The following is a 13,513-nucleotide window of genomic DNA, read 5'->3' as shown; positions in this document are numbered from 1 at the left end:
CTGGTTCTGTCTTCCCACCCCACATAGAATGGTAAGATTTAATGTATCAGCGAATTAAAGACCAGGATACAAGCTCTCTGTCCAAACAGTAATTGTGAATGTGCCCCTGTCGCTGGAGAGCCAACGGGAGGCTCTCTAGCATTCAGTGATCAGCACTAAACGAAGAAGATAGGGTATTTCCCCCAGTCAATCAAACTTGCAGGAAGTGACTGGAATTGATTTTGTGTGTAGAATTCATGTTGTGTAACTACCCTCCAATTTGGGGAAATAATCGTACTTTTAACTGTGTTGCAGTTTTGGTAATGAGTCCTGTTTGCTGTTATTCAATGAGGCTCTGCTTAAGTAGACTTTGTTTTTTTCCTCAGTAAATAGGCTCAGCTTGCCATAAACCTTGCCCTGTTACGTACCAGCTCACCCACACTGCGTACCAGCTCGGCAGTGAAAGAAGACCAAATAATTACATTCATATTACAGGTTCACAAGATGTTTCAAAGTATTTGAAAAATAATTATTTACTTTTAGTAGGCAATTACATCACCATGCCCCCCCCCCCAAACAGTAAAGTTGAAGACAATCCACCTTTCTGTTTGTATTGGAGTTGGTTGAGTGACAAACATGAGTCAACACATTTCCCTGTGCCTTAATTAGAGATATGGGATCCGTGGAATCCACTGAAAAAGGCAGATATTGGAAAAATTTAAGCAGAATCCCAAAAGAGGGCCCTCCCTAAATGCCACCCTGAAGAAGGAAGGCAATAGCCCAGAACTTCCACCGAGTAGCAATCACCAACAGATTGCCATTCCAGGTCCTTTTTATTTACCCAGACTGGGAGCTGCACAAGTTTCTCCCATCTTCTGATCCAGACCATGTGAGAAAGCAGCAGCTCCAGAGTCCTTCCTGAGCGGGGTGGCAAGTAGCGACGGGGGAAATTAAGCCATGTTCCCTTTTTACAGCACTCGCTGTAGCAGACACTCAATGCAGAATTGAGGGAGCCTTGCATTGTCAAAGCTGCGATGCTTCAGATGAGATTTCAAATGGATCCCATGGAACTCTTTTGAAGAAGAGCAGAACATTGGTGTTCACGGGACCTTGCTGTTTTTAAACTGAGTGTTGCGTTTCCGACATTGCAACAGTGACTACAGGCTCGATTCACCAGCCTCGTCATGTTCTTGCTCAAGCGAAACGAGGCATGTGAATAGTGGGTGAGGACAAAAACGAGGCCAAAAGCGTCAGGCGTCAAACAGTTTGCGATGCAACCAGCCCGCTCCCACAGGTGAAATCGGAATTTCGCTGTGCCGTGGCAAAAAAACAATTACCACCACTTGAGCCCCATTTTCATACAATTAACGAGAACCACGCCATATCCAACGGCCTCCCGACATTCAGCGGCCGTGAACCTGGTGGAAGGGCTTCTATAGGGAGCCGAGGAGGTGAGTAGCAATCTTTGCTCACAGGCAAAGAGCCCAGGGGCGCTGGGATTGCCACCCCAGTGCTCGGCGGGGGGTGGGGGGGACCCTCCGCAAGGGTAGGCCACCTTGGGAGAATGGGGGGGGGCAGAACCGGGGGGCAACTGCTCGCAGCACCACCATGCCAGACCCTTGATCATACCCGTTCCTGGACAAACCTTGTCCCTGCCCGTCTGCCCCACCGATCACCCCAAACCAGAATCGACTGCCAAGGCTTCTGGTCGTGTGGCTGAAGACTATTGATAACAGGGAATTGGAAAATCTGATTAAGTGAGCACTTCACACAACCCAAGTGGATCCCCATGGGTAGGCATGTGCATGTGGGAGTCATTGCCCAGCATCCCAATCACACCTTGATGCCTTGGCACTGTGCCTGAACACACACACACATGCAGCAGCCAACACCCGAACACCCAGGGGATGGGAAACAGCTCCGGGGACATGTCCAAGGCAGGAGGATGGGTGGGTGCCACGGTGAGAGGAAGATGTCTGGAGAGATGGGCCAAGGGTTCGGAGGTCGGTTTGCATTTTGGAAGAAGGTGACAGAAGAATCATACTGGATGTGCACAAAGGTGTTTATTGTGTTTGACGGTTCCCCACCCTCTCGATAGTGCTGCCCCTCCCCCAACCCAAGTCCCTTCACCCACGGCCTACCCCCAGTGATCTTCAATGTGCTTTGCCCTCCGAGCTCTACCGCTATGTCTAGGTGTGTCCCAGAAGATGCGCATCAGAGGTGGAGGCAGCCATGTGCTTACCGCATCCCGTGCCTTTCGGTGCCCGTGACGGGCGTCCTCTGGGGGCTCTGAGGCCGGAGGGCCCCGGTTCACTTGTTGGCAGCACATTCACAGCCATGCCGCCCTGTCCTGTGCGCTGGCTGCGAGGCGTGGCCTCATCAGAGGGGTGGAATCGGGGGAGGTGGTGGCCACCGTCGCCACTCCATAGGACGGATCCGGGTTGGCGCCCAGTGCCCCCTCCTCCTGCTCAGTGACCATAGGGCCCTGGGGTTCACCTTGGGATGAAGGGGCAGCTGGTTCGAGCACCGGTATCAGTGACTGGGACATGCTCTGCAGCTCCTCGGCAATGATCACCTGCGACTGGGACAAGCTCTGCAGCAACATGGCCATTCCCATCCGAGAGCGGACGTATCCTGCCGAACCTCATCAAGCTCAGCTCGGTACTGAGTGACATCCACCAGTGAGGCGGATATTCGGTCGAGACCCTCAGTCATGGCCGTCACCGAATGTGCAACACTTGGACACCTTCACTAGTAGTGCCAATGTTGTCCACCAGGCTCTCCATTGTGGTCGCCACACTATCTGTGTTGGCCTTGGTGCCACACATTGCCGGCAACATCTCCTGTGCCCGTAGCCTCTGGAACTCCTCCAAGTGGCTATGGATCTGCTGGTGTGTAGCTGATACCTCTCTCTGAATGCCCCAGTTGCACCCTATCATTTCCATCAGCTCGGGTGACCTCTTCCACAGGCTCAGCATCAGGCCGGGATCCTAGCAGACCTCCAACTGCAGTCTCGCCTGGGGGTTCCTGCCTCCGCCTGATATACATCAGCAGCAGTGCTGTCTTCCTGCACTGGAGGCCAGTCCTCCTGGTCACACACCCCGAGCTCACCGGCGTCACCACCTCATTCCAGGCGATACTGGCTGCCCTATGGCTGATCCTTGGGGGAACAGGACATCCCTCCTGGCCTCCACCGTGTCTAGCAGCCTCCCCAGGTCTGCATTCCTGAATCTTGGGGTGCCATTACTGCAAGTTGGCTAGGGTTGGCTGAGCAAGTGCAGCTTAAGTGCTGCTCAACCTTGTTCGCGGGGGGCTGGCGAGCGCGGTCCCGGCGAATCAGCTGGAGAGCCTTCATTTGCGGCAAGAAATCCGTGAGGCCTCGTTAAGAGGACAATTAATGTTGAATAGCGTTGCCGGGAAGCTCGTGGCAATTCCCACTCGCTACAACATTGAGAAATATTTCCGGAGTACTGCAGCCTACACTTCAAAAGTACCTCTTGGGTAATATATGCGTTGAAACAAGGTTCTGAAACGTGCAATATAAATACAAGTCATTCTTTCTTTCAGACCCTTTCTAAAATTCACCTCTGACCCATCAAAAAGCCTCTTTCTTTAACTTTACATTTCCAATTCGGCAATGAAGAATGAATTCAGAGATAAACAAACGGTATATCTTTGACACATTGATCAAAGCAGTGCAAAGGAGTTAAAAAAACAATATTGTCACAAAGGTTTACAATACAGTTGCCTGTAATGGTTGGTCAGAGGGAGAGAAGGAGATAGGGGTTGGGGTATGGATAAAGACCGAGACACAGTCCAATACTGGTCGGGACCGATGCCAACAGTAACGTCAACCAACACTAACAGGGACATGGACCGATATCAACAGTAACATGGACCGACTTCCGGTTGCGGCTATGCGGAGCTAAGCCGCACGTTCGGCAGCTCCCGCCAGGAACGGACTTTTGGCCTCTTTTAAGGGCCCCCAGCGTTACTTGATCGACGGTTCCCGACATGGGAAGGTGTCAACAGCAGATCCCCAGTGTTCTATGGTCTGGACCAGGAGTGGGGCCAGCAAAATAGCGGTGGCAGTGCCTAAGAAAAAGCGTGGGAAGAAAAATAAGATGGCGGCCGGCGGAGGCCTCAGGAATGGAGGCAGTGGGCGCAGGAGCAGCAGGAGACTCTCCAGTGCTGTTTTCGGGAGCTAAAAGTGGAGCTGCTAGACTCGCTGAAGGCTACTACGGACAAGCTGCTGGCGACGCAGACAGCCCAGGGGGTGGAGATCCGGGAGCTCTGACAACAAGCCTCCTGAAAGAGAGGATGAGGACGCGGCCCTCGCAGTAAAGGTGGAGATGCATGAGGCGCTCCATAAGAAATGGCAGGAGCGGTTCGAGGAGATGGAGAACCGGTTGAGGCGGAAACATTTGCGGCCTCACGGAGGGGCTGGAGGGGTCAGACCTGGGGGCCTATGTGGTCGTCTTGCTGAACTCGCTGATGGGAGCTGAATCCTTCCAGGATCCTCCTGGATCTGGAGGGGGGCCACAGAATACTGGCCAGGAGGCCCAAGCCGAATGAGCCGTCACCGGTTCGTTGACCGAGAGTGCGTGCTTAGGTGGGCCAAGAAGGAGCGGAGCAGCAAGTGGGAGAACACGGTGGTGCGGATCTACCAGGACTGGATTGCGGAGGTGGCTAAGCGGAGGGCCAGGTACAACCGGACGGAGGCGGTGCTCCACAGACAGAGTGTGAAGTTTGGCATGTTACAGCCTGCGCGTCTGTGGGTCACCTAAAAGGACCGGCACTTTTATTTTGAGTCCCCAGAGGAGGCGTGGGCCTTTGTGCAGGCCGAGAAGTTGGACTCTAACTGAGGGTCGGGGGTTTGTAAATAACTGTGTTAACTTTTGGTGGGGGGTTCTCCGTTTCATGCTGTTTTAAGCTGGTTGTGTGTTGTTTCTAGGGCGGGTGGGGCGCTGTCTTTTTTGCGTGGGTTCGGTGGATGGGCTCGAGTTGGGGGGTAGACTTGGAGTGTGGGGAGCTGGTGGTGGGGGCCGATAAGGGGGGCTACCCTCGAGGAGGCGGGGTCGGGCAGGGGGAAAGCACGGGCTTTTCTTGTGTTTCCCGCGCTGAGGGTGGATGGGGGCGGGGTCGGAGCTGAGAAGTGCAGGCTTTTTTCCCCGCGCGAGAGCGGGAGGGGGAAGAGGAAGGTCTGCTGCTGGGTATGGGGGAGGAGAAGTAGCCCCAGGTTGGGAGGGGTCGGAGGTGTGGCGGGAGCCGCCGGGGTCAGCAGAAGTTAGCTGGCTCACGGGAGTGCTATGGAGGGAGTAACGCGGCTGGGAGGGGTCCTAGCCTTTTGGGGGGGGGATGATACCGGATTGCTGCTGAAATGGCCAGGAAGGAGATGGAGTATGCAGGGGGGCCGGGGTGGGGGTTTTCCGCCGTGGGGAACGGGCCGAGCAGGGGGCGCTGACCTGAGGTGGGCAGGGGATGGGTTATGGCTAGTCGACAGGGGAGGGGGGCAGGGAGCCCTCTGATCCGGCTGATAACTTGGAATGTGAGGGGGCTGAATGGGCCGGTCAAACTGGCCTGGGTGTTTACGCACCTGAAGGCGGACGTGGCTATGCTCCAGGAGACGCACATGAAGGTGGCGGACCAGGTTAGACTGAGGAAGGGCTGGGTAGGCCAAGTGTTTGAGGGGGGCCTGATATTGGGGGGGGGGGGGACTTTAATACAGTGCTGGATCCCCCATTGGACCGATCCATGTCCAGGACGGGCAGGAGACCCGCGGCGGCTAAGGCGTTGAGGGGGTTTATGGACCAGATGGGAGGGGTGGATCCTTGGAGGTTCGCGAGGCCGAGGGCCAGGGAGTATTCATTTTTCTCCCATGATTTTGAGGGTGGATGATGCCGAGTATTCGGCCATAGTCATTTCGGATCATGCCCCGCACTGGGTGGACCTTGAGCTGGGGGAGGAGAGGGACCAGCGCCCGCTCTGGCGCCTGGAGGCGGGGCTGCTGGCGGATGAGAAGGTGGGCGGGCGGGTTCGGGGGTGTATCAAGAGGTGCTTAGAGGCCAATGATAATGGGGAGGTCCGGGTGGGGACGGTTTGGGAGGCATTGAAGTTTATTTCCATCCGAGCCCACAGGGAGAGGGGAGAGCAAAGAGAGAGGGAGAGGTTGGTGGGGGAGATGGTGAAGGTGGACAGGAGATACGTGGAGGAGGGATAGCTGAGGGAGCGGCGTAACCTCCAGGCCAAGTTCGACTTGCTGACCACCAGAAAGGCGGAAGCTCAGTGGAGGAAAGCACGAGGAGTGGTGTACGAATATGGGGAGAAGGCGAGTAGGATGCTGGCGCATCAGCTCCGTAAGCGGGACGCGGCCAGGGAGATTGGTGGAGTGAAGGATAAGGGAGGAAATGTGGTGCAAAGGGGGGTGGACATTAATGGGGTCCTCAGGGACTTTTATGGGCAATTGTACCGATCCAAGCCCCCGGTGGGGGGGGGGGGGGGGCTTTTTGGACAGGCTGAGATTTCCGAAGGTGGAGGAGGGGCAGGTGGAGGGGCTGGAGGCGCTGATTGAGCTGGAGGAGCTGGTTACTGGGATGATCCTTAAACGGGACAAGGACCCCCTGCAGTGTGGATCATATAGGCCGATCTCGCTGTTAAATGTGGATGCCAAGCTGTTGGCGAAGATCTTGGCCACAAGGATAGAGGACTGTGTGCCGGGGGTCATTCATGAGGACCAGACGGGGTTTGTGAAGGGAAGGCAGCTGAACACCAATATACGTAGGCTTCTGAATGTTATAATGATGCCGGTGGTGGAAGGAGAGGCGGAGATAGTGGTAGCATTAGACGCGGAGAAGGCCTTTGATAGGGTTGAGTGGGGGTACTTGTGGGAGGTGCTGGAAAGGTTTGGGTTCGGGGAAGGGTTTGTCAGTTGGGTGAGGCTGTTATATGAGGCCCCGATGGCGAGCGTAGCCACGAATAGGAGGAGATCGGAGTACCTTCGGCTGCACCGGGGGACGAGACAGGGGTGTCCCCTGTCCCCCTTGCTCTTTTCGGTGGCAATTGAGCCCCTGGCCATGGCGGTGAGGGAGTCGAGGAATTGGAGGGGTCTGGTGCGGGGTGGGGAGGAGCACCGAGTGTCACTTTACGCAGATGACTTGTTGCTATATGTGGCGGGCCCAGTGGGGGGAATGCCGGAGGTGATGAAGATTCTTAGGGCTTTTCAGGGTACAAGCACAACCTGGGTAAGAGTGAGCTGTTCGTCGTGCACCCGGGGGATCAAGAGGAGGGGATTGGTAGGCTCCCACTGAAAAGGGCAGGGAGGAGCTTTAGATACATGGGAGTCCAGGTGGCTAGGAGCTGGGGGGCCCTACACAAACTTAACCTCACTAGGCTGGTGGAGCAAATGGAGGAGGAGTTTAAAAGATGGGACATGTTGCCGCTGTCGCTGGCGGGCAGGGTGCAGTCAGTCAAGATGACGGTGCTCCCGAGATTTTTGTTCCAGTTCCAGTGCCTCCCCATTCTTATCCCGAAGGCCTTTTTTAGGAGGGTCAATAGGAGTATTTGTATGGGCGCATGGGACTCCGAGGGTGATAAGGGTGTTTTTGGAGCGCGGCAGGGATAGGGGGGGGGGGGGGCGTTGCCCAACCTCTGTGGGTACTATTGGGCTGCCAACGCAGCGATGGTGCGTAAGTGGGTAATGGACGGGGCAGGGGCAGCATGGAAGAGGATGGAGATGCTGTCCTGCGTGGACATGAGCCTGGAGGCGCTGGTAATGGCGCCGTTGCCGCTCCCTCCAACGAGGTATACCACGAGCCCGGTGGTGGCGGCTACCCTCAAAATCTGGGGGCAATGGAGACGGCATAGGGGGGAGGTAGGGGGCTCGATGGAGTCCCCGATACGGGGGAACCACCGGTTTGTACCAGGGAGCATCGATGGCGGGTTTCTTGGCTGGCACAGGGTAGGTATTAGGAGGTTGAGGGACCTGTTTGTGGATGAGAGGTTTGCGAGCCTGGGTGAATTAGACGGGAAGTTTGGGCTCCCCTCGGGGAACATGTTTCGGTACATGCAGGTTAGGGCGTTTGCCAGGCGGCAGGTGGAGGGGTTCCCTCTGCTGCCCCCACGTGGGGTACGGGACAGGGTGCTCTCGGGGGTGTGGGTTGGAGGAGGGAGGATTTTGGACATGTACCACGTCATGCAAGAGGTAGATGAGGCCTCGGTGGAGGAGCTGAAGGGTAAATCGGAAGAGGAGCTGGGTGAGGAGATTGAGGAGGGGACGTGGGCAGATGCCCTGGAAAGAGTGAATTCCTCCTCTTCTTGTGTGAGGCTTAGCCTCATACAGTTCAAGGTGCTACATAGGGCCCACATGACCGGGACGAGGATGATAGGTTTTTCGGGGGCGAAGACAGGTGTGCTAGGTGCTCGAGGAGCCCAGCGAACCATGCCCATATGTTCTGGGCATGCCCAGCGCTGGGGGAATTTTGGAAGGGGGTAGCAAGGACGGTGTCGAGGGTGGTAGGATCCAGGGTCAAGCCAGGCTGGGGACTTGCAATTTTTGGGGTTGGGGTGGAGCCGGGAGTGCAGGAGGCGAAAGAGGCCGGTGTTCTGGCCTTTGCTTCCCTAGTAGCCCGGCGGAGGATCTTGCTTCCATGGAAGGATGCGAGGCCCCCAAGCGTGGAGGCCTGGATCAATGATATGGCGGGGTTCATCAAATTGGAGAGGGTGAAATTTGCCCTAAGGGGGTCAGTACAGGGGTTTTTTAGGCGCTGGCAGCCTTTCCTTGACTTCCTGGCAGAACGGTAGGAATATAGGCCGGCAGCAGCAGCAACCCGAGGGTGTGGGAGGGCGGTTTGTTTCGGGGGAGGGGAGAAATGTGTACATGTGTTTATTGAATATGCCGGGTGCTTACCTATTTCTTCTTTTTGTAGTTGCTGGGGTGGGGGGGGGGGGGGGGGGGGGTTGGTTTTGGGGGTTATTGTGTTTTTTCTTTTTTTTTGTTAATACTGTTTTCTTGTTGATTATTTTCTGTTTTTGATATTTTTTGAAAATCTCAATAAAAATTATGTTTAAAAAAAACAGTAACATGGACCGATACAGCGTCGATTGTTTTTTGGCATTGTACAAGCAGCTCAATGGGACACAGATGGAAAGGTGAGAAAAGAAGTGCTTACTAGTTAGGAATGTATACTTGCTTCAGTTTGCTTTCTGCTTCAGCTGCTTTCAACCGTTTCTAAGTGAAAGACAATGAGAGATTAGAGGTAATACTTGGTCAAAAAGATCATTGGTCTGGAGCCTGTAATTTGTAATCAGTTACAACTTGTGTTTCAACAGGCCTGAGCAGTTTATCAGCTGCAATGACCTGGATTTCCCTTAGAGTAGTGGCACAAGAGGCCCACGCCAAGTAGCAGCGAGATATGACATTACCCTTGAACAGATGTCTACTGGTCAATTTTACAGTGCAGGAGGCCATTCGGCCCTCCAGTCTGCACCGGTCCTTCAAAAGAGCGCCCTATCTAAGCCCACACCTCTATCCTATCCCCGTAACCCAGTAACCCCACCCAACGTTTTTGGACACAAAGGTCTATTTCGCATGGCCAATCCACCTAACTTGCACATCTTTGGACTGTAGGAGGAAACCGGAGGAATCCTACGCAGACACCGCACAGTGACCTCAGCCGGGAATCGAACCTGGGACCCTGGAGCTGCGAAGCAACTGTGCTAACCACTGTGCTACCCAAATATATTGCTTAAATTTGGAAAATGCAGAGGTGGCAACACCAGTGGTATTGAGGTAAACACTGATCAAATCAAAATAGCAGCAAATTCTTGTCAGAAACAATACCCACCCGAGTTTACAAAACCTATAATACGATCTTAAAAAAATAAATCAGTAAATTTTTGAAGGTTACCTGCTGTACGTAACGGTCAGTGGTTTTCCACATGTAATAATATTCTATGATGCTGGTTAATGATTTCCAGGGTAACTAGGAAATATGTTAAATAAAAAATGTTGTTAGATTCAAATGTTTGCTCATGTTTCAGATATGATTCCGCAATTGGACAACATTACTAAATAATTCTTAGTGTGCTAAGAACCACGATGGCAACCAATATAAAATTGTCAGTTGGGTTCACAGTGTGGTGTATTTACGTGCACTAGAAGCTACATATATTAGTACACAAGACCCTGTTCTTTGCAGACAGAAAGAACATGTACACACATTGTGCCTGTTTCAGCCAAACAAAATAAGTGACAGTCATTTGCTGATTCATTCCCCAGAGCAATGCCTTGACCAATCAAAATCAAGTGGTTTGATTTAAATTTCAAACAATGCTTGGCAGTTATCTGCCTATCACCATCAACTGTTGCATTCTCTTTGACAATGCCTCTACCAGAGTCCACTAGCCAACCAATCAGCATTCACTTCTCACACACTATCAATTGTTGTTTTCCCCTTATACTGGTGTTCTTGTGGAGTATCCTGATGAGTGCAAGACAAAACCTTTGACATCCCTCTATATTCAGCAATGCTCACTAATATATATTATGAACAGCTGGGGTCCAAATGCTGATCCTTGCGGTACCCCATTAGTCACAGCCTGCCAATGCGAGACTGACCTGTTTATTCCTATTCTCTATTTTTTGTCTGTTAATCGATCCTTAACCTATGCCAGCAATTACCTATCTCATGTGTTTTAATTTTGCTAACCAACCTCTTGTGGGAGACTTTATCGGAAGCCTTCTGAAAATCCTAATATACTACATTCATCAACTTCCCTTTATCAATTCTGTTAGTAACAGCCTCAAAAACTTCAAGAGGTGCGTCAAGCATAATTTGATGTCTATCAACTCGATGTCTATTTCTATGTATTTACATTGTGTATTTATCGTATGTCCTATGCTTTTCATGAATGGAGCAATCTGACTGGACTGTACGCAGAACAATACATTTCACTGTACCTCGGTACACATGACAATAAATTTAAATCAAATCAAAATTCCCCATTCAGAAATCTATATTGACTGTGTCCAATCACATCATTATTATCGAAGTGCCCATTTATCACATCTTTTATACCAGATTTCAGCATTTTTCCTACTATTAATGGAAGGCTAACAAGGTTTCTCATTCTCAGTTTTCATTCCCCCCCTTCTTAAATGGGGTTGGGGGGGGGGGGGGGGGGGGGGGGGTGACACTTTCTACCTTCTGATCTGCAGGAACTGTTCCAAAATTTATAGAATTTTGGATGATGGTCACCAATTCATCTACTTTCTCCCTCGCAACCCTCTCAGATGTCGATCATCGGGTCCCGGGACTCATCAATCTTGATTCCCATTAATATCTTCAATACAACATTCTCACTGATACTAATTTCCCTCAATTCCTCATTCTCCCTAATCCATGGGATCTCTAATTCTGGAAGATTACTTACATCTTCCTCAGTGAAGGCTGGTACGGAGTAATCATTTAGCTTCTCTGCCGCCTCTCTATTCCCCATTATAAATTCTTCTCACTTTGCCTGTCATGGACCCATATTTGTCACAGCCAAACCTTTCCCCTTTAAATATCTGTGGAATCTTTTACAGTCCATTTTTATGTTTTTACAAACAAATTCTATTCTCCCTTTCTTTCAACAGTTCCTTGGTCCTCCTTTGCTGTATTCCAAAATGCTTCCAATCCTTGGTTTACTACTATTTCTGACAACATTATAGGCCTTTTAATCTTGTACAATCCTCAAATTATTTTGTTAGCTGCCTTTAACTTTTTGGGTTTTTAGGCCTGGTGTATCTATCCATTGCCTGTGTACAGTCATACCTTTTGATGTATTTTCCCAATCCACCTCAGCTAATTTGTCCCTCATTCTGTCATAATTTTTTCTATTCGAATTTAACAGAATCAAATTCAGATTGAACTACCTCACTTTCAAACATAACATATTCTTTTCATATTATGGTCACTCATCCCGAAAAGCTCCTTGACTGGCGTTGGAAGAAGTCCAGTGAAGATTCACTAAGTTGATCCTGGATATGGAGGAATTTTCTGATGAGGAGAGATTGAGGCGGTTGGGCCAGTACTTACTGGAGTTTAAAAGAATAAGAGGCAACCTTATTGAGTCATTTGGGATTCTCAGGAGGCGAGAGAGAGAGAGAGAGAGAGAGAGAGAGAGAGAGAGAGAGTGTGTGTTTCCCTTGTGGAAGAGTTTAAGACCAGAAGGCATAACCTCAGAGTGTGGGGTCGCCCATTTAAGACACAGATAAAGAGGAATTTCTTCTCCCAGAGGGTGGTGAATCTGTGGATTTATTTACCGCATGGGGCTATAGATGCTGGGTCTTTAAGAAATGCGAGGCTATGACAGGTGAGGACCTTGAGAGGATTGTTATCACTAAGGAGGTAGTGATGGGCAAGCTAATGGGGCTAAAGGTAGACAAGTCTCCTGGCCCTGATGGAATGCATCCCAGAGTGCTAAAAGAGATGGCTAGGGAAATTGCAGATGCACTAGTGAAAATTTACCGAAATTCACTAGACTCTGGGGTGGTCCCGGTGGATTGGAAATTAGCAAACGTGACACCACTGTTTAAAAAAGGAGGTAGGCAGAAAGCAGGAAATTATAGGCCAGTGAGCTTAACTTCGATAGTAGGGAAGATGCTGGAATCTATCATCAAGGAAGAAATAGCGAGGCATCTGGATAGAAATTGTCCCATTGGGCAGACGCAGCATGGGTTCATAAAGGGCAGGTCATGCCTAACTAATTTAGTGGAATTTTTGAGGACATTACCAGTGCAGTAGATAACGGGGAGCCAATGGCTGTGGTATATCTGGATTTCCAGAAAGCCTTTGACAAGGTGCCACACAAAAGGTTGCTGCATAAGATAAAGATGCATGGTGTTAAGGGTAAAGTAGTAGCATGGATAGAGGATTGGTTAATTAATAGAAAGTAAAGAGTGGGGATTAATGGGTGTTTCTCTGGTTGGCAATCAGTAGCTAGTGGTGTCCCTCAGGGATCCGTGTTGGGCCCACAATTGTTCACAATTTACATAGATGATTTGGAGTTGGGGACCAAAGGCAATGTGTCCAAGTTTGCAGATGACACTAAGATGAGTGGTAAAGCAAAAAGTGCAGAGGATACTGGACGTCTGCAGAGGGATATGGATAGGTTAAGTGAATGGGCTACGGTCTGGCAGATGGAATACAATGTTGACAAATGTGAAGTTATCCATTTTGGTAGGAATAACAGCAAACGGGATTATTATTTAAACGATAAAATATTAAAGCATGCCGCTGTTCAGAGAGACTTGGGTGTGCTAGTGCATGAGTCACAGAAGGTTGGTTTACAGGTGCAACAGGTGATTAAGAAGGCAAATGGAATTTTGTCCTTCATTGCTGGTGGGATGGAGTTTAAGACTAGGGAGGTTATGTTGCAATTGTATAAGGTGTTAGTGAGGCCACACCTGGAGTATTGTGTTCAGTTTTGGTCTCCTTACTTGAGAAAGGACGTACTGGCACTGGAGGGTGTGCAGAGGAGATTCACTAGGTTC

The 13,513-nt window shown here is 50.9% G+C and overlaps 1 protein-coding gene across 1 annotated transcript in view; it reads right to left on the bottom strand.

The window, feature by feature from the left end:
* The window catches only part of LOC119956427 (metastasis-associated protein MTA1-like), a 212,396-nt gene that overhangs the window by 76,596 nt on the left and 122,287 nt on the right, over positions 1 to 13,513 (bottom strand). The window contains exons 9-10 of the mRNA XM_038783640.1: positions 9,885 to 9,959; positions 9,147 to 9,205 (exon numbers count right to left, since the gene is read on the bottom strand). Of these exons, the coding sequence (XP_038639568.1) occupies positions 9,147 to 9,205; positions 9,885 to 9,959 (134 nt within the window). The remainder of the gene's footprint in view (positions 1 to 9,146; positions 9,206 to 9,884; positions 9,960 to 13,513) is intronic.

Source organism: Scyliorhinus canicula, chromosome 2 (genome assembly GCF_902713615.1).
Source record: "Scyliorhinus canicula chromosome 2, sScyCan1.1, whole genome shotgun sequence".
NCBI lineage: Eukaryota > Metazoa > Chordata > Chondrichthyes > Carcharhiniformes > Scyliorhinidae > Scyliorhinus > Scyliorhinus canicula.
The sequence above is the reverse complement of the archived record's forward strand: the minus strand, read 5'-3'. Positions and strand labels throughout refer to the sequence as shown.